We start from the raw sequence: 25,164 nt of genomic DNA on the forward strand, positions 1-25,164 counted from the left end.
TCTCACATTTTTACACTATTTTTCTCAAATTTTCCTTTTCCTCTTGCTCTTGACCAAAATTATGAATTTCCAAACGGCACGTTTGTAAGATGACACACTTATCCGGAACATTACTTTACCTTGATTCCAATGTGTTAGCCAAGTTTTCAACCTTGACCTTCAACTTTTGCAATGGAAGCATTAATGATATCATTAGCCAAAGAGCTGGAATTTTTCACCTCCAAGAAAGGTAATTCATGACTAGTTTCTTTATCCACCTTGGTATAAGTTCCACAAAATGGTAAATTGGCATGCCAAAGACCCTCATACCTAGAACACTTATCACTATAAAAGAGAGTACCCTTTCCCTCTTTCATGTCATCCTTGAAGGAACCTTCATAACGGTCCCTATTAACTGCAAAAACAATGAAGGAATAATGTAGACATAGCATAAGCTGCCTAAGAGTATTAGCTAGCGCTCTCTCTCTCTCTCTCTCTCAAAAAAAGTGGTGGTAATACTGTGACAAAGAGACCTCTTGGGATGCTCAAAGGCCTATCACCCAAAGGATGTACAAAACAGGAGTATAATGTGAGTGCTATGTATAGTGGCATGTATGAAGAATGAAAAATAAACCACTAGGAAGGTGCGCAATGCCATGTGATGTGCCCATAATCTCTCTCTCTCTCTCTCTCTCTCTCTCTCAGTCATAGACACACACACACACACTATTTAAGTGATTCAACAATTTAAGTCAGAAAAGTCTTTGAAGCTGGCTCCCTTTTTTCAAGTTACTTTTTAAGTTTTCACAAAGTACCCAAAGTGGATTGTAAACCCGGATGTATCTCAACGGTCCTACAGTCAAATTTTGCCTCTACAGGACATTCATATGGCTCTCTCTCTCTCTCTCTCTCTCTCTCTCTCTCTCTCTCTCTCGTAATTCAAGCTAGATTGTGAATCGACATATTTGATTGGTCTTTACGGTTGTTAGGCCTCTACAGGACGGTTCATATGACTCTCTCTCTCTCTCTCTCTCTCTCTCTCTCTCTCTCTCTCTCTCTAGGGCTTGCACCTAAACTTTAAAGAAAAATGCCGGTTCCAAAATACAGTCGAAGCAAAACTACAAACAAAACATGAACCCTTAAGATAAACACGAGGAACATAGCTAAGGGGGAAAAACCTAAGGACCAGTACAAGAATGAGGAATATATGTACACAGGGCTGAGGCAGGAAGCCGAGAGAGGAAATTTAAAATAGCAGCACAAAAACCTGCCCGGACAACTTCAGCCACTAAGTGGTGGGGTAAAGAGTAACAACAACAATACTCCCACGAGGGTCCGGGCCATGAGTAAAAACAACACTTTTCAAACTTTCAATACTCCCCCTGCAAATAACCACGAGGGTCCGGGCCATGAGTATGAATGAGCAAGCATTCTCAAACATCATTTCTCAGTACTCCACCCGGGAGTAAAATCACCAATCATTGAAACCAGTACTAAAACCAGAGTCGAGCATTTCAAATCGGCACCAAGACGGGTTTAAAACAGATACCAAACAAGTTCTCTAACAGATTCTCAGACAAAATTTAAACTTAAAAAGCAATCTCGACATCAATCGAGCTCGAAAAGTCGACTGACTTCCCATCCTAAAACCTGCACCACAAATTAGGGTTAAGTTCCTTCCATAAGGTCGTAGCCGCCCGCAGCATGATCCACAAACTCTTTGAATAGTGGAAACAAGCTTCGACAAGCAATGTTCCTGTGGCGGTGATGGTAGTCCCAAGACCTGGCAATCACACTGGACCTCCAAGGTTTTTAGCTAGAAAAGAGACACCTACTGAGAGATGTCGAGAAATTTCAAGTTATAATCTGCTAGGGTTTCGATGGCAAGCATTTCAGGATACCCCACTATGCCAGAAGTTGCACTCCGAAGGAAGATGTCAGAACCAAATAACTTCGGGCAAATATTTTCTTGAAAGCTTGCCAAGTCCTTGGAGTGTGCGGCTTGGTAGCTAAAGACTTCCACCACTGCATGGCACTGCCTCTGAGAAAAACAGCAACTCCAAATAAATCTTGGATCCTTCTCTTGCAAGTGAACTTTTTGGCTTATGCCCTATAAGACATGAGCGATGACGATGCGCGATGAAGTAAGGGTGGGAGTGGCTAATAAGTCCGGGGTCGGGGCCCAAAGATACTTCAAATAAAATTCCAATAGTCTCTGGTTTGCTCTGTCTGCTCTTTTGTAGGACCGGTATGCTTTCAAAAAGGCACACGCTTGATGCTCTGATACCACTATCACAAGACGGGCACCACGTGCCAACAGAAAAGAACAGATTGAACAGATTTTTAGCACTTCAATAACAACTGAACTAAAAGAGAGAGACGACACGCGATACGGAGTGGCGAAATTCCATCTTTAGAGAGTATTGGCCCCAAACCTTGGCGCCCCTTTCGGTATTTCTTTATATTGCATCATCAAAGTACAAGCCCGGACTCCATCCTCTACACCTTCGTCCAGAAGCATACCAAAGAATGAGCCCATGGCCTCATATTTAAAGGCCTTAGGCCCAAAAGCAATTTACATGAAAAGCTTCAAACTCAAAAGCAATTGGTCCAAAAACATGAGCTCAAAAAGCTACCAACATAAATCACGGAAATCCGTACAACTACCACATCAGCAATCAACGCAAAACGCGGAAATCCGTACAATTTGCCACTTCATCATGTCAACGCAAATTGCGGAGATCCATATAGTCTGCCACGTCAGCAAGCTAGCGTGATCTAGGCTTTCTGTACAGGTCTGCCACATCATCAACTGCCTGCTTCTGCTTCTTAGGGTTTAGGCCCTTTGGGCAGGACCTACAAGTTGGCTCCATTCTTCAGAGCTTGCCACGTCAGCAGTTGTGACAAAAACACCCTACTGTCTAGAAAATTCAGAATTGCATGTATACAATAACACTCCAAAATTCACTGTTTCAATGGGCAAAAGTGCTCTGGCACTATACACAATATGCATAAGTGATAGTACCAAAAAAGAGAAGTCAAAAATTTGCTAAGAACTTGGCAAAATTGTGATGACCAAGCTGATTTAGATGCACAATCAGCAAAGCAAATGTGTCCAGAAACTCTCACTACCCTTTGTATCACCGAAGCACTACATGCATCCACCGAGAGTAAAATACTATGCTCTCAGCAATACACTGCAAAAAATTCACCAATGCAGTAATAAGTGTTCTGGGAGTCGTAAAGTACACTGCAGGAGCGATTACATATAAAATCCTCGCTTAGGAGTACTCCCATTTGATGGAGGAATATAATCTGCCAGAGCCTACTGTAATACTCGTTATATGGCTGAAAACTGTCACAACAACAAAAACTTGTTGCAACGTGTCTTTGACTTCTAGGAAAACCCTAATGCCCACAAGTGATGAGGAACACCTCCAAGCTGAAAAATACAGCATGGAAGAACCTGCTGCAGCAATTCCAGCCAACTTTGTCGCGAGAAATTTCGCTTTGAAACCGGTTGAAAGGGCGGAAACGCATGCAAAACACCTACCACAAGGTGTGGAGGTTGGAGGATATGAAGGAGGTAAGAAGGAGCACACATGCACAAGAGAAGTTGAAAGTGTACTTCTTTTGAACACCCAAACTTTAAGATGTCCTTCATATATTTTAAGTTAGAGTACAGTGTGTACACATTGTGTCGGGCATATTAACACGGAACGGGTGGAACGGCCCCTTCCCGTATTGAAACGGCGTTCCAACCAGCTCAGGGTGCCGAAACGGTGCCAAGAACAGAAAAACGTTCCAGAACCAGAACGTAACAGCGGAACGGCCGGAATGGGCAGCCAGAACGACTGGAACGGGCGGGCAGATTAAAAAAAAGTAGCCTTTTTTCAATTTTGAATTTTCAGCCGTTTCCGATCGTGAGAGAGAGTGAGAGAGGTGGCCGTTTGGGGGAGGTTTCAAACCTCTCAAGAGTCACACTTTTTCTTTGAAAGCTATCCATATGGCTCAAGCGGAATGGGCAGCCATCAATATGGCACAACTTACAAGCTTCATTGGGGGGAAGGTGGGTATCCTTCCCATCCTCTCCTAGATAATCCAAACCCTCTCCCTCAAGGTTCCAGCACCCGTTCCCAGTCCCCTTTTCCGGGGTCCCCCTCGTTTTGAAAACGTTCCCGAGGCCCCCGTTCCGTTTAACTTTGGTGACAAGCCATTTAATGGTCAAACACACAAATAATGAATAAATAAGCCTATACACTAGTCTAGACTATGGGATATAGTACAGGAGAGCCAGTAGGCCTTTATCCCCAACCGTATGGTCTCCCAATGTAGCCATGCTAGTCAGCAAGAATAGCCTCATCAATATCTCTCTCTCTCTCTCTCTCTCTCTAGAAAAGCAACTCCCTTCCCTCTGTCTGGTTCCTCTTTGCTATTTCAATGATTACTGTGAAAAAGCGGCTCTATTCTTGCTGTTAGCTTGACTGTGCAGATGCTACATGCTATAAAAGCAAACCCACTTCAAGGTCAATCTTTGATAGCCGAGTCCTTGAGGAGAATCAAGATGCTGCAACAGATTTCAGCCGAGAAGAAGTTGATCCCAAGTCCACATATGGCTGCACCAAGTGTACCCGATGTTGCCATGATCAAGTAGAAAAGTTGTGTCGTTAAGAAGAGTCTACGAGAATCGAATCCATCACACCAAGTGGCTTTTTCTCTGTTTTCAGCCAAAGACATTGTAGAAAGAGCTGATTTAGGAGAAGGATCTTGCAAACAGTGACCACGCCTTTCCGGTGTGTAGGATCGGAGGAGAAGATTCTCTCTACATAGTTCTCGTTCAAACAAATTCTTTCCAAGTTCTTATTTGTTTGCATGTGTTCTCCCTTTGCACGAGGGAGGAGCAAAAGTAGGCAAGAGCCTCCGCTCAAGAAAAGCGCTCTAAGGGAACAGAGCTAGATCAGCCCAAAGGCTTGCCTTACCCTAAAGACTCAAACATGCTGTACGCTCTCAAGTTCAGAAATGGAATAAAGATTCCCGAGGATGGACTTCATGCACAAGACAAAAGAGTAGAGGCTATGGTCTCTGCCAGAGAGGACTCTTGAGTATACAGTTGAGATAGAACTATAGGGTTGCCTTGCACCAAGACTTGATTTAGCTATCAACGCTTAAGAGCATCCGCTTTCGAGCATTCGGAGCAAAGAACGGAGGTCCTCAGATTATAAAACAAAGGCTTCAGAGATCATCGAGTAGAGAGATCAGAATGGAGTGTGAGAATCATCCTCCACCTCTCGATTCATGTATTTGTATAGACCTTTTATAAAAATATAAAAAAAAGGAGTGGGGCTTGGTACCCTTTCGTAATACATAATCAAAAATACAAGCCCAAAGGCATTATATCAACCCGTAGGCATGCAAGGATAACTAATCTGATAATGAAAAAACCCATCGATATTCAATGATTACAAACCATAGGGGAAAAAACTACCAGTGTTGCTAAGTTACAAAAGATGGCTGATACAACAAAAGCTAGGAGCAGGGGAGTAAGGGAAGAAAGTAGAAGAGAGCTTGTATAGACCTTCTCCCCATTAATGAAAGATACTTGCAAGTGGGAGGAACCAATGGTCAAGTACAATGTCAATCTTCTCTCTCTCTCTCTCTCTCTCTCTCTCTCTCTCTCTCTCTCTCTCTCTCTCTCTATCTTCCTATTCTAATTTGGCTTCATGATAAAGTCTATTTGTGTGAGTTTATTGATATTGTTATCTGCACCCGTTTCTGAGCATATGTAACAATCTGCTATTGTGGCAAAGTATCAAGTGCAACGGAATTGAATGGTGAAGATCTAGGGTTTACACTTCCACAAATTTTTACTTCTTTCCTTGAGTTAATGACTGCAACTTAGCATGATGATGGTTCATTTTCTTTACTTAAAGAGAGGGAATGAGAGAGAGAGGTAGAGATGTAGAGAGAGAGAGAGAGAGAGAGAGAGAGAGAGAGAGAGGAGAATGACACCCCGGGGGTCCCAACCAACCTTCTCAAGGGCCCCCCACACCGTTGTCGATATGGTATTTGCTTTTGATTGCGTAAATGTAATGTACACACGTGCAATACCTCAAGTGTGCACACCTATTGGTCAAACGGGAAATGTCGCCATTGTAACTCTGCAAGATGAAGCGCTGATTTGATGCACATTTGGATCCGTCTCGATAAGGGGTTGTTGATTGCCACCAAGGGGTAGATCTGGGGTTGTTTTGCACTCTCGATGAGAGAGGAATGAAGGGCTGAAAGCTGGTTGCAAAAACGCAGCCAATCTGTCACGGAAAGCAAGGCTACACAGATCTTGATGATGCCAATGATCAAGAGCAATGGGAGCACTCGATGAGGCGAGGGAATGGCTGAGAAGAGGCTCAATAGGCTGCCGAAGTACTGGACCGCATCTGGATGGTTGCGTTACTAGATCTCACGCATCTCCGGCGAGGAAATGGGCTGAAAAATGAAAACGCTGGCTGATCTTCCAGGATTTGGGATCGCTAGGCTGATCTGCAGCTTGAAAATCGCCAGGGCTCAAGGGCTGATCTACTCCCAAAACGTTAGGCTGCTAGTTGCAAAAACACTAGGCTGGTCTGCTCTCTGCAAAATGCTTGGGCTAATTTGGGCGCTACTACAACCAAATGAGATCGCTAGCTCTGCTCCTCCCATCATAGGTAAGCTTTACTGGTTATAAACTCCTTAAGCCTTAGCTAGGGAAACTCCCAGGCAAATCTGAGAGAAGAGAGACCCCAGTTACATATTTGAAGGCCCATGGCCTCCCCAAAAGCAGTACATGAAAAGCTTCAGTTCTAAAAGCATCCAAGCCCAAAGGCTAGCGCTGCCCAGCAGCCAGTGCAATTTACCGAAAATCCGCACGCTGCCATATGAGCAGTCAGCGCAATTCGCGGGTTGTCCGTACAGCACTACCACGTCAGCATCCCTTTGCAATCTCTTTTTTTTATTATGTTTATGTGTCTCCAAGGCCCCATCGGACAGGTACCCTATAAGTTGGAACAACTTATAATCTTTTAAATCTGTCAGATTCCAGGTGGACATGCAACGTCATCGTTTTCTGACATACTCCCCTCTTGAAAAAATAGTAATCGCCCTCGATTACGCCTACAAAATCAAACATAAGACAAAAACCAGTTTAGTAGACACTGACTCTAGACAAACACATATCCAACACTTGCACAAAGACGACAGTCACTGAACATTCAAATCAAATCACATAAAGTCCATCCAGATATCGTATCATGATCTATTTGCAACGTGTTTAGCAATCGCATCTAGATCTATCCCAGATCTCAATGATGTTTGACTCAAAGTTACTTGGAACGGGAACGGGGAACGGGAACGGGGGGCTTCGAAACGGTACCGGAACGTATAGGCGGGGACCAGAACGGGAACGCCGGAACGGTCCACCAAAAAACGCTGAAATTAGCCTCAAAACAGCCTATAAGTTAGGAAACAACTATAAGCCAAGCTTCTAACACCTACTTGGACAATTAGAATCATGTTCAAGCATGTTTTAAGTTTCAACATGTTGCTTGTGCGCGATGCGCGTTAGTGGTTGCGGATGTAAATTCAATTTACCGGGGTTGTAGACACCTCATAACATACTAAGTGCATCACAAATAACATTATCTAGGAAGTGCAAAGATTGAAGAGCTCAATAAAGTTGAATAGACAGAAAGACGGATTAAAAACTTAAAAGACTATGACTATATAGTATAAATTCAAGTGTGGCTTATAAGGCCAGCCAAGGCACTACAAAAAGGTAAGCACTGAGAAAAGATAAGAGTCGAGGCTCAAGAGTAAAGACTAGCCACTATGGACTCAAGAGCTCAATACATAGATGCCAAAATGCCATAATGGAAACATGTCAAGGGCCAAGGCTCAAGGACCAGTGGCAGAAGAGCCAGCCTGCCAATCTGTAGTGGTGTCATGGAGATCATGGATGTCATCCCAATCCTCATCCCCAACAGGCTCGTCCGCATCATCCACTTCATGTAAAACCTCTGTAGATCCACCCTCCCCAAGTATCTCCGCCTCTGCCTCCATCTCCCACTCTAGAAAGGGATCTGATACTTTGGATGCCGACTTGCAAAGCATACGCAAGTTTGCACTCACAAATACAAGATCATTTGCTTTCTCCACTGCAAGTCGGTTTCTCTTCCTGGATGCAACGTGGCTATAAACACTCCACAATTGCTCCAAGCAAGAGGAGCTAACCGCTTGGCTGAGGATGCGGATAGCTAGTCTCTGAAGCTCTGGCCCATCTGAGCCATAGTCCTGCCACCACAAAACTGAGGAGATCTTGGTGCGATCAACTTGGGCATCGGCAAGCCCAAATGATCCTCGCATATCCCTGTACATAGCAAGTTGATCCTTGATTTTGCGGCGCTCTTCTCGATCAGGGTGAAACATGGTCAAGATCTCGTTCCATTGCTTGGTCACCTCCCCATCATGCTCCTGTCCTGCACCTTGAAACTCTGGATCCAGCACAAAAGCCGCACCATGGAAAGGGGAAGCATAGGCGTCCCATCTGCTCTGACAAAGCAAGCTAATCTCCTCAAACCTATCTGCATTTGGCTCAAGTGTTTGGAGGGCCTCCACCATGCGATCCATGGCCTCATAAACCTTGCCAATGCAAGGTTGCATGCCATCAACTACTCGAAGCAAGTGGAGTACCGGATGTACCATTTGGTCTATAGTCTTCAGTGACTCCCAAAACTGGGGATCCTCTGACTTGCTTGCACATAAGATCCCTGCGACTGAACCTGCGTAGGATGAGGAAGTATACTCCGTACTGATGAGGGTCTGCCGCACTGCACTCTGACATTCGCATAGGCGATGAACCATTAGGTAGTTGTAGGCAAAGCGGGTCTCGCAATACTTCAAGAGAACCTTACCTCCTGACCGCTTCAAGAATGCAGCACGAAGGAGATTGTGATTGTTGATGAAGGACACTATCTTGGACGCACTTGTAATGAGAGGCTCAATCCAAGGTAGGCGCCCTATATCCTTTAAAAGGTTATTGAGACAATGTGCCATACAAAATGACACTTTGATGCGGGGATACATGCCCTCCAAAATGGCGCCGGCTGCCCTGTTTGATGCCTCCCCATCCGTGACAAGCTGCAACACCATCTCTGGGCCAATGATCTCTATGGCAGACGCCCACTCTCCAGCAAGCACATCGGCGGATTTCCCTGTTTCTGTGGCGTCATGTGAGTGGGCAAAATACATCTCTCCCTTGCAATAAGCCACAAGCCCATGAATGGATCTCCTCCTTGTGTCGCTCCATCCATCTGCAATGAGTGTCACTCCATACTTGGCCCATTGTCGCTTCATGTTTACGGCTGCCATCTCCACAACGGCCTTCTCTCTATCAAGAAGAGTAGTACGGAGGGCCTCTGAAGTGGGTGGCACGTAGCGTGGCCCGTAATCCCCAATCCTTGTGCACATTGCCTTGAAGTAGTCCGACCTATACAATGTACATGTCACAAAGGTCAAAAGAGAAGACAATGTAGATTGAAAAACAAACATACTAGTTATGGTCATGATATGAAAGAGCATTGAGAACTTGGAACTTATCGAGCCTTTATGAAAGGGATATGATCGTGATAAAAAAAAGCGGGCAACAGCGGCATCCACATCCTCCTTCTTTTTGGGATCCCATGACGAATCTAGAGTTTGTTGACGATGGGTGGGATGAGAGGGAGTGCTCGTTTGAAATGATGATTGAGCCGCCGCACTACTACCTCCAACGGAAGCGTGCGAATGAGTGGTAGAAGAAGGAAAAACCAAGTGATTGGGGTCAATGGCTTTCCGCTTGGGTCGATCATTTGCTTTGGCTCTTATGATGGCATCCTTGATCTCAAGCTCCTTCTTCTTCTCGGCCGTCACATTAATGCAAAGTTTCACTTGCTCCCCCACTATGTGAAGGAGATGTGCTCGAACCTTGCTTGTCCCGGATTTGCGTTGAAATCCACATAGTTTGCACGTCCATGATCTTGCACCGCCTTCTTTGCCCAAGACTTCGGAGTGCACCTCATCCCACCATGAAGGCTCATCCTTCTTTCCTCTCTTACCAACCGAGGGACCTTCATTTGATGCGGAAGCTTGTGCCATGTTGATGGCGCTTGAGACTTGAGGCTTGAAACTCAAGAGAGAGATGGAGGGATGGAGCTTGAAAGTTGAGAGAGGGATGGAGCTTGAGAGAGGGATGCAATGAAGGAAATTGGAATGGAGCTTGCAAGTTGCGAGAGGGATGAAGCTTCAACCTTGAGAGCTTGTGGCTTCGAGCTTGAGAGAGAGGGTGAGAGAGGCTTGAAGCTTCAAGCTTGAGAGAGGGTGTGAGAGAGTGGCTTCAAGCTTCAAGCTTGAGAGGGAGGGTGAGAGGGAGAGAGTGGCGCTTCAAGACTCAAGTAGCAATGCGGGAGAGTGAGGGCTATGAAATTGTGAGGGGTGTGCATTAGCTTTTATAGGAGAAAATAGTGAAGACCCCCCCCCCCCAAACACACACACACCTCTAGTGTGAACCATCCCATGAGTGGGCGCTCCAAAAACTGCCGCCTGTTTTTGAAATTTAAAAACTGCCACCCAAATTTGAATTTTAAAAACTGCCGCCAGACGTTCCGTCCCGTTCCGCCCTGCTGGAACGCCGTTCCGCTGTTACGTTCCGGAACCGGAACGTCCGCCCGTTCCTGTAGCCGTTTCTCCGGCCGGCCTTGCTCGGAACGCCGTTATGGAACGAAATGCCCCCGTTCCGCCCGTTCCGTGTTACTGTGGTTTGACTGATTCTTATTACTTTATGTCCATCCATCTGGAATCACAAGACCGAAATGTTGTCACTGACGGACACCCCAAGCAAAGAATCCGACACAACACACGAGAGAATCACTGGAAATACTTCACAACTTTATCACACTTTAGTATTTATTCGACACGGCCTAGCGTAGTTCCGTGCCCAAAGGTATTGGCCCCAAAACCTGGCACCCCTTTCGGTATTTCTTTATTATGTTGATGCTTGAGCAAAGTACAACTCCCGAAGGCGTCCTCTGCTCTCAGACGATGTGTCCAAATGCTCTACAGAGTGAGGCCCCTAAGGGTCCTTTTATTCTTACAAGGGATGCCAAAAGTAGAGCCCCAAAAGCTTAAACTCAAAAACAAACTGTCCCAAAAGCATTTGGTCCAAAAAGCATCAGCGCCATTTGCGAAATTCCGTACAATCTGCCACATCAACAACCTGTCAGTATGTCATGCGGAGGTCCGTACTGCCACATCAGCAGCTTCTCAATGCGATATGCGAGCGGTCCATACAATCACGCCAGCAGCCTGTCAGTGCAATATGCGGGAAGTCCATACAACTATTCGTACAATCTCTGCCACGTCATCACACCTGTCCGCGGGTGGTCATGCCACATCACCATTTTGTGACATACCCCCCTCTTGAAAGAATTGTTATCGCCCTCGATTATGCCTGCAAAAATCAAACATAAGCCATAAATGTTCGGTGCAGCGGAATGAATGTTTGAACTTTGCTCAAGATGAGTGCTCCAAACTGTGCTCAAGGTTCCTTTTTGTTCTTATGGAAGGGAGAGCCTTCCGTTCTTAATGAGAGAGTGCAATGATCACAAACAAAGTGAATGGACACTGTGCGTGCAAGTGTATGAGACTGAGAGATAGAGAGAGAAGAGAATACGACACCAGAGACGTAAAACCCTCCTCCGAAGGCCCCACTCTCGTTGGCGAGAGGGGTCTACTATTGATTACACAAACTGGTACAAAGTGGATGCATGTGACTGATGCAAGTCTAGGCTAGGTCGATGACGACGACAGGGATGGTGAGACCGATCTAAGGGCTGAAAACTGATGCTCTTGTACTGCTGTCCAAAAATGCTACTGGCTGAAATCTGAGGCAAATCTCCTGCTGTCCCAAAAACGCTAATGGCTGAAAATGGCTGGAACCAAAAGCGCTGATGTGGGCTGATCTCTGCTGGCTGGAATCTGCTGGTTCTTAGGCTTGTCAGAGGCTGAAATTCTGCTGCTATGCTCTGCTGAAAACGCCAGGATTGGGGCGATCATGGTATGCTGAAAACGCCAGCAAGGGGGGTGATCTATGGCAATGATTTCTTGGAGGAAAAACGCTAGGGCTGAGAGGAATTGCAATGAAGCTATGAAGAAAAACGCTAGGGCTGAGAGGGACTTGCTTGGAGGGAAAACGCCATGGGCTGAAATCGCCAAGGGTTGGTTTTGCTGAGAAGTGTCTCCAGAGGGCTTGTTGCACGTAAATGCCTGATGCTCTCCTTCTTCTGCCAATTAGTGCTAGCCTTGATTTGCTTATATATTATCTTATCCAATTTGCCCTACCTACTTTCCAACAAAAGTCACTTAAATTAATAAGTGAAAAATGTCAAAAATAGGAAAAATAGGTCAAATACACTGGAAAATTCCCCTGAAGGATTCTGATGAGAATGCTTATGATCATGCTGTGTGCAACCAGAGGATATGCATCTATACTAAGTGTCTAGACATGCACGGTCTGCGAACAGATTCACAAAAGTGCCAGATCACTTCCTATTCTAGACTGACTTGATTGAACTGAACCTTGATCGTGCTGTAGCTTGTCCACGGACACATAGGGTCAGATGTGTCACGTGACAATAAACCAGTTCAGTAGACATTGACTCTTAAGTACCGACGCACTAGACGACACAAATCCAACACTTGTACAAAGACAACAGTCACATCACATCACATTTAGATCACAGTTAGATCACATCACATAGAATCTAGACTTGATTCCTGGCGACGTATTTAGCATTCGCATCTAGATCCGCACCAGACTTCATTGATATCGATTAACTAATCCCATCTTGCAATCACGTCCAAGGATTCCGTTCTAATCTAAGAGCATGATTCTTGGCAACGTATTTAGCAAACCCATCTAGTTCTATCCTAGATCTCACTTATGTTGAATTGACTAATCCCAAAATGCGATCATGTCCATAGATTTCTGCACTCGAGCACTGTCATATGGGAGTGATCATTCCATCTGCACGCAAGCATTGTCATGTGTGAGTAATCATTTTCCGAGGATCCCAATCCATCACTAAGTTTATACTGAACAGAGTGGTCCAATCATTCAATTCTAGTTGTGTGGCCATCTCATCCCGCAGGAACTCTTGATGCGCGCACAAGAGTTCCATTGAATCATTTGTGATTCAAAATTCATGATTCGATATCAAGTTCATTTGTCACTGCTCCAAAGTCATCATCATCTCATTCTTAATCCTCTTATCTGTTCACAAATAGCAGGTTCTTCCATAAACAATAGTTTCATACTTAAATCAAAATCATCTTCAAAAAGTTCTATCTTATTCATAAAGCAAAATAATGTTAGTTCATCCATAATTTTCTACCTAATATCTATTCTGGAGCGAGTATCTCCTCACCCTATTCTATTTTCGATCTATCAACCATTTTCATTCTTGTGCCTTCTTGGGGCACCGTGCAGAGATATGTCCTTGTTCTCCACATTCAAAACATTTTCCTGCTTTGAAAAATTCATCTCTATTCTTCCATTAGTCGAGATTGTGTATCTCTTTGTTCTTCTGTCAGTCCAGATTGTGTACCTCTCTATCGTTTATTTTTGTTCTGACTTGTTAAAGGTTCATCTGGTGGGTAAGTCAAGTTACCCGAATGTAAAGAAAAGCCCCCCTTTGCATGTCCCATCAACTGTTGTATGGACTCTGACTTCTTTTCAAGACAATAGTCCCGGATTTCTTTAGAAAGCCCACATCAAAACCGTTCAATTTGCTCCTTAATTCTCATCTTAAAGAATGAAGCAAGTAGGAAGACATCCCAAAATCTCTCGCAATAAGTATCCAAAGATTCTGCTTTGCCCATCCAAACATGGTTCCACTGAGTAATCACATCTCGTTCGTATTCTTGTGTGAGCCATGAAGAAATAAAGAGTTTCTTAAATTTCAGCCACTTTGTCGGTGCTTCTTTTCTTAACAAGAGAGTGGACCACCATGTCCGTGCATTACCTTTCAAAAAGGATGTTGCCCGTCTAATCTTGGAGTGCTCTGTATAGCGGGGCCTCCTAAAAATGCTATGTCAAACTGTTGGATAAAGTCTAAAGCTTTAGGAGCATCACGGAACCCTGAAAAGTACTCAAACTTTACTACTTGTCCTCCCTCTTTGAATTCCTTGGCCTTTTTGCCCTTGTCGTCGAGAAAATCATATTGACTGGCTTTGTAAAAGTGCTTCCTTTTTTAATTAAATGTATGGTACTTTCGTGTCCTCATCACTCAAGTCAGAAGAAGATGAGGACGAACAAGACAATCCTTCGAAGCATACACGCTTCTTCTATTTTCTTGCGTTCTCAAAAGAGGATTTTCGGCCCAAGTAACCAGGAAAGTCAGTTCCCTTGTTACGTTTCTTCAATTCCTCCTCCTTTACCCCAACAGGTAGTTGACTCGTCTTTCAACCACGTCCTCCAGTTCATCTTCAGTAAACATCCGTGAAACAGGAGGTTGCTTGAGGGCTGACTTGATTGGTGTATCAATGGCTTGTTGTCAATGCGTATGCACCTCGTCAATTAGGTGGCGGGTCAAATTTTTTGCATATTCTGAATCCTTTGCAAACTTGAGCATCTGCTTTGCGCACTCATCAACTTGCTCTTGGCGCTGCATCTTTATCAGCTGATACTGCGTAAGCCGGTAGAAGAGAAATCGGTCGTGCTCTGATACCATTGTCACTGACTTGGACACCAGCAGAGAGTCCAACACGACACATGAGAGAATCACTGAAAATACTTCACAACTTTATCACACTTTAGAATTTAGTCAACACGGCCCAACGTAGTTTCGTGCCCAAAGGTATTGGCCCCAAAACCTGGCGCCTCTTTCGGTATTTCTTTATTATATTAATGCTTTAGCAAAGTACGACTCCCGAAGGGGTCCTCTGCTCTCAGAATCTGCGTCCAGATGCTTTGAATAGTGAGGCCCCTAAGGATTATTCTATTCTTACAAGGGATGCCAAAAGCAAAGCCCCAAAAGCTTAAACTCAAAAACAAACTGTCCCAAAAGCCTCTGGTCCAAAAAGCATTAGCGCAATTTGCGGAATACCGTACAATCTGCCACGTCAGCAACCTGTCAGCGCGTTATTCAAAGGTCCGTACTGCTATGTCAGCAGCCTATCAGCGCGATATGGAGGCAATCCGTACAGTCACGTCAACAGCCTGTCAGTGCGATATGCGGACAGTTCGTACAATCAGCATATCAGCACATTTCACCAACAGTCCATAGAGTTGTCTGTACAATCTCTGCCACATCATCACACCTGCTCGCAAGTGGTCATGCCATGTCACCATTTTGTGACAAATGTTGTAGTCATTTCATCGCAATATCCCTAAAATCCAAAAAAAAATCAATGACTTTATTCCATCTGGGTAACCTGTGACAAAGGAGCGGAGTAACTCTCCACTTGAGCAGTCCTGTCAGCATCAAATTCAACCCTGCTGACCTCCGAGCTCTCTCGGAATAGTTGAAGCTAGATCGAAAGCCTCAAGGTAAAGTTCCACAATCTAAGGAGTATCTGTCAGGTCCTCCTCCTCCATCCACTTCGCATCCAATGCCTGATAGTTCTTGAATTTAACTAAGAACCGCCGCATCACTTTACCTTTCACTTTCCTTTCCTTGTGAGTCATTATCTGCTCTCATACCACTGTCAGACTTGGGAGGCACGACACACAAGAAACTATTTAAAAATCACTTCACAAACTTTATCACACTTCAATAAAGAGACGACACGGCCCGACATAGTTCCATGCCCAGAGGTATTGGGCCCAAAGTCTGGCGCCCCTTTCGGTATTTACTTTATATTAATGCTGGAGCAAAGTACAAAGTCCAAGGGTCCTCTCTGCTCAGTGCTCCCAAGCAAATAAGAGAGAAGCGAGACCCCAGTTACATATTTAAAGACCCATGACCTTCCCAAAAGCAGTACATAAAAAGCTTCAGTTCTCAAAGCATCCAAGCCCAAAAGCTACCACTGCCCAGCAGCCAGCGCAATTCACGGGAAATGGGTACGCTGCCTCGTCAGCATCCCTTTGCGATCTCTTTTTCTAATTATGTCTGTGTCCCCAAGGGCCCCATCAGACGGGTACCCTATAAGTTGGAACAACTTATAATCTTTTGAATTTGTCAGTTTTCGGGTGGACATGCCACATCATCATTTTGTGACAGAGAATGTCATTAAAAAAAAAAAAACATGCACTTACCGACCAAGTCAATGAAGATACGCATCATACGATCAAACGTACCACGCGCACTCGTCAGACCAAACGGTATAACCATGAACACATAATGTCCGCACTCGGTCCTAAAGGCGGTCTTGTAGATGTTTCGCTTTGTGATTCTTACTTGGTAGTAGCCACTCTTCAAGTCGATCTTGGAAAACATGATAGCCCCATTGAGACGCTCGAAAATGTACTCAATGCGAGACATACAAAACTTGTTCTAGACCATCATCTTATTGAGGGCCTTATAATCCACACATATCCGCGATGAGCTATCTTTCTTACGAAAAAAAGATTTGAAGGAGCAAAAGGACTTACACTAGGACGTATAAAACCCCTAGCTCCTTGATGTGGGCTTGACATAGATGACCATCGCTTGGGCTCTTCGACGTAGCTCTCTTTTAGTATGGACATGAGAGATGATAGCGGGAGAGGAAATACTGCTCTTGCCTCGCATGAGAACGGACTGAGACACATTATCATTGATGAGAAGCGTAAACTTCTCCCTATTGACAATGGGCTTGAACCTGCGAAACCACTTAATGCCCAAAATGATGACACATCCTACAAGTTTAGAGACACAAAACGACGAGTGGATTGGGTTTGTTGAATGACCAATTTGACATCATCACATTCTTGAGAGATCGAAGCGTCCATGCCTTCAAAGAACCCGTGCACTAGGAGGATGAAAATAGGAGAAATCTGAAGACGTGCACATTTCACAAAAGATTTACTTATGACATTTCACAAGAGATTCACTTATGACATCATGAGAACTTCCAGAATCAAATAACACAATGACTCATTGACCATAAACATATCCATAGTATTTTATGAGTTCATCCTCTTCGAATGTCACGTGCGCACTTCACTTGCGCTACGTGGACATGCTTCTGCTACAATCTAGCATGAGTCTTAGCTTAGGACCTAGCCTCGTACTTTGTGAGCCTCTAGCAGGACGTGCATGTCCAGGCCAACCATAGTTGCATACCCTTTCTTGCACAGGACCGCATTTTAGCACTTCAGCATTTACTGCACATGAACGACCTCTTAATAGCATTTTATTAATAAATTGGCTTTTCATTTACCCTTGTTGGAATGTAGGTAGGGCAAATGACTAAAGGATCTATAAAAGAAACCCATTGGGCGCTAGTTGAAGGCAGAAGAGGCAACAGAGAAAGAACATTTCAGACACCATAATCAGAATTTTCAACCAGCATGATCGCATCATATTTCAGCCCTTAGCATCGTCATGGTTGCAGTTCCTAGCCATTGCCATCGCTAGCAATTCCGGCATTCAACCATAGCGTCATCGTCGTCGACACAAAACCCATCAGAACCTCTGTCGACATCATCGTCGTCGACATAGACCCCATTAGTACCTTGTCGTCCACATCATCGTCGTCGACATAGAACCCATCAGTACCTCGTCGTACATCATCGTCGTCGACATAGAACCCATCAATACCTCATCGTCATCGACATAGAACCCATCAATACCTCCGTCGACATCATCCAACATCGTCATCGACTTAGGCCCCATCAGTACTTCATCGTTGACAGCATCGGCGTCGACATAGACCCATCAGTGCCTCGTCGTTGTCATCATCCTCGTTGACATAGAACCTCTCGGTACCTCGGTACCTTGCAGTACTATCAGTACCCAGTACCCACCATCAGTAGCATCGGTGCCCATTAGCATCAGCATCTCAACACTTAGACATTGTATGAGCATTGTGCAAGAATAAAGAAAGTACTTGCTCTGGCAACAGAGCAAGGGGGTCCTTGAGGGTTTGGGACCCGACATTCAATGTCGTCTCTCTTCTCTCTCTCTCTCTCTCTCTCTCTCTCTCTCTCTCTCTCTCTCTCTCTCTCTCTCATTCAATTCAGTTTAGTTCTTTCAAGTGAAGTAAAGTGTCCCTTGTGTTTGTGCGGAGTACTAGATCCAAGCTAAATCCAAACACACTTTCGATGTCAGGACACACTTCCGCTACACCTGACATTGAAAGTCCCCTCCTACTTAGCTTCTTGCTCTTACCACAGTAATAGCATTCACTTGATGTCACGTGACACATCCAACCCTATGTGTCCGTAGACAAGCTACTTCATAACAAGGGTTCCGTCGTCCAGTCAGTCTAGATTAGAAGTGTTCTGGCAACAGACCGTGCATGCCTAGGCACTTAGTGTAGATGCATATCCTCTGGTTGCACACAGCATGATCATAAGCATTCCCATCAAAATCCTTCAAGGGAATTTTCCAGTGCATTTAACCTATTTTTCCTATTTTTGACATTTTTCACTTATTAATTTAAGTGACTTTTGTTGGAAAGTAGGTAGGGAAAATTGAGTAAGTTTGTATATAAGCAAACCTAGGCTAGCACTAATTGGGAGAAGAGAAGGAGAACACAGGCCTCAGGCAGCAGGTTCCCCCTCTCTCTCTCAGCAAGACCAACCCTTGGTGATATTTTTCCTCCAAGCAAGAACCTCAGCATCCTAGCATTTTTCATCAAGTCATCCTCGCCATCAGCCCCAGCCACCTGGCGTTTTCAGCCATAGCCTCATCGCCAAGATCTCCCTGCATCCAGCGTTTTTCATCAAGAAGCCTCATCGCCATAGCTCACCCCCTTGCTGGAAATTTTCAGTAGACCATGATCGCCCACATCCCCGGCATTTTCAGCAGTGCATAGCATCAGAATATCAGCGTTTTTGTCAGCTTAAACCAGCGTTTTCAGCCAACAGAAATCAGCCCCAAACCAACGTTTTGGTTTTCAACAATTTTCAGCCATTGGCATTTTTGGACAGCAGATAGAGTGCATCAGTTTTCAGCCTTCATGTCGGTCTCGTCATCCCCGTCGTTGACATCGACCTAGCCTAGACTTGCATCAGTCACATGCATCCACTTTGTACCAGTTTGTGCAATCAATAGTAGACCACTCTCGCCAACGAGAGTGGGGCCTTCGGAGGAGGGTTTTACATCTCTGGTGTCGTATTCTCTTCTCTCTCTATCTCTCAGTCTCATACACTTTCACGCACAGTGTCCATTCACTTGTTTGTTATCATTGCACTCTCTCATTAAGAACGGAAGGCTCTCCCTTCCATAAGAACAAAAGGAACCTTGAGCACAGTACGGAGCACTCATCTTGAGAAAAGTTCAACATTCATCCGCTGCACCTAACACTTGAGGGGTAGAGTCCAAAGTTGACGTAGTAATGTGTTCCAATTTAGATTCTTTCTTAGAAAAATCCTTTTTCATGTGGCCTACTACGTGACAATGGAAGCGCCTACGTTCCTTTTGCATACAATGCCGGTTCTTCTCTCCTTTATTTACCACCTACAATTCCTTGAGCAATTTTTTCATCAGGTGTGAGTTAAGGTTTATTAGATTTTCCTTTACCCTTATCCTCAAATTTATCGCTCTTAGATTGAGATGTAGATGGAAAATTAGATTGAGATGAAGAATTTCGAGAGTTCTTTTCATTGTTACCATTCCCATTAGAATTTTTTCCTTGTCTTTAGAAAAGTCCTGAGAGGAAGAGTTACCATTATCGTAGGCCGTCTTGAGCTTACCCTTGTTGTGCTTCATCTCTTGGAGTTGAGCCAAGCGTATCGACTCTTGTAATGTCTTCGAATCACCGGCTTCCACGTCAAACTTGATCAAGTGATCCAATCCAAAGAGAAAGACCTCCGAACTTTCCTCATCCGATTTCCTCGATTGTCCACCTTACTTATTAGATTTTCCTTTACCCTTATCCTAAGATTTATCGCTCTTAGATTGAGATGTAGATGGAAAATTAGATTGAGACGAAGAATTTCGAGAGTTCTTTTTATTGTTACCATTCCCATGAGAATTTTTTCCTTGTCTTTAGAAAAGTCCTGAGAGGAAGAGAGACCATTATCGTAGGCCATCTTGAGCTTACCCTTGTCGTGCTTCATCTCTTGGAGTTGAGCCAATCGTATCGCCTCTTGTAATGTCTTTGAATCACCGGCTTCCACGTCAAACTTGATGGAGTGATCCAATCCAAAGAGAAAGACCTCCCACCTTTCCTCATCCGATTTCCTCAATTGTCCACCTTATTGGGACACACGGTTAGCATACGACATCACACGTTTACCTTGTTGAAGATAAGCCCGAATATTCTCCAATCGCTTCAAATATTGTGGAGGCAAGAAGCAAGTCCTCCTCGAACTCCTTCCAACTAAGCTCGAGAGGGAAAACGGAGAGACCCGGAATAGGCCGCCTTGTGGACTTTCTCTTTCTTCTCCATCCACTCATCCTTCCAGATGATTGCATCACCAGTGAGATGCATGGAAACCAAGAGAACTTTGTCATTATCGGACTTTTTAACAACTGCAAAATAGGATGTAGATTGATGCAACCAAGAATAAATGACAATAGCATCCACCTTACCGTCATACTTATTGAACGTAATCTTTTCAAGAATTGGTTCGTTAATCAACCATGTAGCATTGGTCGCCTCTGCGATGGTCTTGGAAAGCTTTTCATGATCCGGCTCCGAGGATGGGGTATCCGGTTGGACCGCCAGAGAGTGATAAGATCACGCTTGGCTACCCTCTCCATCCTATGAGCCTCGGCTTCAGCCACCAATCGACGTTCCTCTCGCTCAGTCGCTTCCACACGCTCTTGTCGACGTGCTTCTTATTGCCCCACCATCATCTCCATCATCATCCGCATCATGGCATCCATGGGATTTGATGGCAAGCAGACAGGGGTAGGGGGAGGACTCATGGGAGGATCCGAAGGTGGAACTTCCTCACCTTGTGAATTAGTGGAGGTCGCCATACCACTATGTCTTGACCATGCAAGAATTTCCGCCTCTTGGTTCAAGGAAGGTCATAGACTGACCTTCGAGAGACTATCTACCCTCTCAGGCCCGCTTGTGAATTAGTGGTCGCCATTTCACTACGAGTCTTGACCATGCAAGGATTTCCACTCTTGGTTCAAGGAAGGTCACAGACTAATCTTCGAGAGACTATCTACCCTCTCAGGCCCGCTATTCCAAGAGTGGAAGGAGTATCTTGAAGGGCTGAAAATACAATCGAAAACACAAGAGAGGAAAACAAACTTTTTGGAGATTAGCGGATTAGTGCAAAATCTTGAAAGCTCTGATACCAATGTCGGGTACATTGGAATTGAAATGGTGAAGATCTAGGTTTTACACTTCCACAAAACTTTACCTCTTTCCTTGCGTTAATGATTGCAACTTAGCTTGATGATGGTTCCTTTTATTTCCATGAAGAGAGGGAATGAGAGAGAGAGAGAGAGAGGAGAATGACACTTGATGGGGTCCCAACCAACCCTCTCAAGGGCCCCCCACACTGTTACGGATGTGGTATTTACTTTTGATTGCGTAAATTTCATTTACACACATGCAATACCTCAAGTGCACACTCTATTGATTCGAATGGGGAATACCGTTGCGGTAACTCTTCAAGCTGAAGCATCTCCGCAAGGGAATTGAAATGGTGAAGATCTAGGTTTTGCACTTCCACAATCTTTACTTCTTTCCTTGTGTTAATGACTGCAACTTAGCATGATGATGGTTCCTTTTACTTCATTGAAGAGAGGGAATGAGAGAGAGAGAGAGAGAGAGAGAGAGAGAGAGGAGAATGACACCCGGGATAGTCCCAACCAACCCTCTCAAGGGCCCCCCACACCGTTACCGATGTGGTATTTGCTTTTGAATGCGTAAATGAAATGTACACATGCAATACCTCAAGTGCACACTCTACTAATTCGAAAGGAAAATGTCGCCACTGTAACTCTTCAAAATGAAGCACCTCCGGGGCTGATTTGATGCACATTTGGATCCATCTCGATGAGGGGTTATTGATGGCCACCAAGGGGTAGATCTGGGGTTGTTTTACACTCCCTATGTGAGAGGTATGAAGGGCTGAAAGGTGGTTGCAAAAACGCAGCCAATCTATCACGTAAAGCAAGGCTACACAGATCTTGATGATGCCAATGATGGACAACAATGGGAGCACTCGATGAGGCGAGGGAATGGCCAAGAAGAGGCTCAATGGGCTGCCGAAGTATTGGACTGCATCTAGATGGCTGGCGTTAGTAGATCTCACACAACTCCGGCGAGGAAATGGGCTGAAAATGAAAACGTTAGCTAATCTACTGGGATTTGGGGTTGCTAGGCTGATCTGCAACTTGCAAAACTTTTGGGCTGATCTACTCCCAAAACGTTAGGCTGTTGGTTGCAAAAACGCTAAGGCTAGTCTGCTCTCTGCAAAACGTTGGGGCTGATCTGGACGCTATAGCAATTGGATGAGATCGCTAGCTTTGCTCCTCCCTATATAGGTGTGTTTTGCTAATTATAAACTTCTTAAAGCTTAGGTAGGACAAAACCTTTATCAAATTCTTATAAAATAAATCATCAAAATGATAAATTAATAAGTTTGACCTGGGCTAAGTTTCTTGGTGAAACTATCGCACTTCTGCCCATCCACGAATCCGATTGATGCGGGGAATGGCTCATTGGATTTTTATAGCCTAAAACTACATGCAAGTCCTACCAGATGGCCACCGTAGTGTAACAACACCTATCAAGCACTTGTACAATCCATTTATGCAAGAGGGTTCCAGAATGGAAAACCTAATCTAACGGACTCGTACGGACATGCAGGTCCTACAAGCAGACTCACAAAATTGCCAGTACTAATCCTCCTAGGATTCTAGTCACTCCTATCTAGGGATAGATAGAAAACTGTCTTTGAAAGTCGATGAAGCATGTCCACATGGCACACAGAGCCATGTGCACGTGACACAAAGCCGCTCACACAATTGCCAGTACTAATCCTCCTAGGATTATGGACACTTCTATCTAGGGATAGGTGGAAAACTGACTGTCCACGTGGCACACAGAGCCATGTGCACGTAACACAAAGCCACAAACGAACATATTAAGGACAGCGAGAGCAAAGCGCTCCAATCCATCGCCCAAATACGAGTCCGGAATCCACCGCAATTTGCAGGTTGTATGGATGCAGCTAACGTGGCAGGTGTACAGATTTTGATGGCATGGCAATAGATGCTTTTTTCATTCTAAAAGTAAACCCTTCAAGCTCTTACTTTGGAATTGGCAACACAAGGAACGTTATAGACAGCAAACAACATAGTTATAATTGCACTCCGCATTCAATGAAAGTTACCTACCCATGTAGAGAATACCACTACCATCACGTTTATTGTGCGACCACTGTCCAACATAAACTTCATAGACATTGGAATCTTGGCACAAATATGTTTGTTTTCCAGTTCCACAACGTTCTCCATTTTCAAAATCACCTTCATATGTCTCACCCCTTTCACCATATATAGTACCTTTTCCCTGTTAAAGCATACCACATTTATTTCACATAGACCTTTAGCACAATTTTTGAATAGCTGAAAAACATATTTAAAGTATCTTCTTTGTTAAAGCTTATCTCAGATTGACCTATAGTATAATTTAATGTAAAGGAAACATACATGCCGTTTTCCACTTTTCCAAGCTCCTCTATATACAGCTTTATATTTTCCATCAACAGCTACCCAAAAGGTGCCTTGCCCTTCTTTCTTGCCATTCCTCCATTCTCCTTCATATCTATCTCCACTTCTATATGTATGTATGCCATTACCTTCATGGACAATCCTTGATCAGTTCTTATCTTTGTACAATACTGCAAGATAAAAGATAGTCTGATTTTGCAGAAGCATGGATAAACTCGGTATGTTTTGGTATCCCTTTTAATGGAACGTCCCCTAGGGATCTTTCCATGTATGGAGTTGCACAAAGAAGGTAGACTTAGGAGTTAGAATCATGAACAAGTATATGTGACACTTTTAGGCACAACTTCTAAGAATCCCGTATAAGCTCTTGAAAGTGTATCTCAGGCAGATGTCCATTTGCTTATGGTTTCCAGCCGACTCTTGAAAAACAAAAGATTTCAAAAAATGTGCCAAAGGTGCCTATGATTTAGGGAAAAGTAAAAATCGTTTGCACCATTGGAAGATGCCAAGAAAAGGATTGGTTGAATGGTGTTCATAATGGATAATAGAAAGCCATAAAACGTCGATAGCCAAAACTCCCTTTGACACTATTGAAAGTCGTATTCTAGCATTGCGTGTGTGTAAGCAACATGCTATACTAATACTGAATAACCATTAGACATTCCATAATGCTGAAAGGAAATTAAACAAAACTTTGATTCGAAAGGTGTAATACAACTGGTTTAAATCAAAGGCTAGGCTAATCAAGGGGGTAGTGTGTGTGTGTGTGTGTGTGTGTGTGTGTGTGTGTGAAGTATTTCATTTTAATGGGAGCCATTTAAGACATATGGAATTTTATATTATTCAGGTACGGAGAAAAATATATATGCAATGCTGAACAATTATGCAAGTGTGATAGGTGTTTACCTTCTCTCTTGTTATGGCTCCAGTAACCACGGTATAAGTCTCCTGTAACCCAATATACATTATGTCGGAAACCTTCCTTGTCTGCTAGGTGATCATTCACTTTCCAGGCCAGCTCCCTGCAAGGGCTAGAATAGTCCTGAGAATCGGACACTGCAGAGCTAGAAGTCATGTTTAATATTTGGGCGCTCTTGAAACTGGAAATCTGCAAAATGCGAGTCTGGCTTAAGGGCAGAAGTCATCGACTTGAACATTGAGAGACATCGGGTGCAATGGCGATAGAGAAGCTTACCTCCAAAGCGGATGATTACGCGAAGCACGCCCACAATGCTTTTCACGAAACGCGGTCTGCTTCCTGCTCTATGCAGGAAATGACCTTTCACAACGATCGCGCCATGTGTCAAAGGTTCAAAACCGACTCAGT

At 44.2% G+C, this 25,164-nt stretch overlaps 2 protein-coding genes across 2 annotated transcripts; both read right to left on the minus strand.

The window, feature by feature from the left end:
* On the minus strand, positions 1–25,164 carry LOC147422105 (uncharacterized). Its single transcript, XM_086503252.1, has 5 exons — positions 25,033–25,164; positions 24,744–24,945; positions 23,817–23,965; positions 23,502–23,676; positions 1–394 (listed from the first exon to the last, which is right to left on the minus strand). The coding sequence occupies exons 2-5, from the start codon at positions 24,910–24,912 to the stop codon at positions 147–149; spliced, it is 741 nt and encodes a 246-aa protein (XP_086359378.1). The 5' UTR covers positions 24,913–24,945; positions 25,033–25,164; the 3' UTR covers positions 1–146.
* Positions 7,598–10,699, minus strand: LOC147422106 (uncharacterized). The gene has a single exon (XM_086503199.1). The coding sequence runs from the start codon at positions 10,141–10,143 to the stop codon at positions 7,906–7,908; it is 2,238 nt and encodes a 745-aa protein (XP_086359325.1). The 5' UTR covers positions 10,144–10,699; the 3' UTR covers positions 7,598–7,905.

Source organism: Adiantum capillus-veneris, chromosome 27, assembly GCF_014529385.1.
Source record: "Adiantum capillus-veneris isolate H3 chromosome 27, ASM1452938v2, whole genome shotgun sequence".
Taxonomy (NCBI): domain Eukaryota; kingdom Viridiplantae; phylum Streptophyta; class Polypodiopsida; order Polypodiales; family Pteridaceae; genus Adiantum; species Adiantum capillus-veneris.

Excerpts from the sequence above, each read along its gene's own strand:
- LOC147422105 (XM_086503252.1), bottom strand. The coding sequence starts at position 24,912 with ATGACTTCTAGCTCTGCAGTGTCCGATTCTCAGGACTATTCTAGCCCT. Across the intron at positions 23,966-24,743 it reads GAGCCATAACAAGAGAGAAG|GTAATGGCATACATACATAT; the intron begins GTAAACACCTAT and ends TTGTCCATGAAG. Across the intron at positions 395-23,501 it reads TAGTGGTATTCTCTACATGG|TTAATAGGGACCGTTATGAA; the intron begins GTAGGTAACTTT and ends TTGTTTTTGCAG.
- LOC147422106 (XM_086503199.1), bottom strand. The coding sequence starts at position 10,143 with ATGGCACAAGCTTCCGCATCAAATGAAGGTCCCTCGGTTGGTAAGAGA.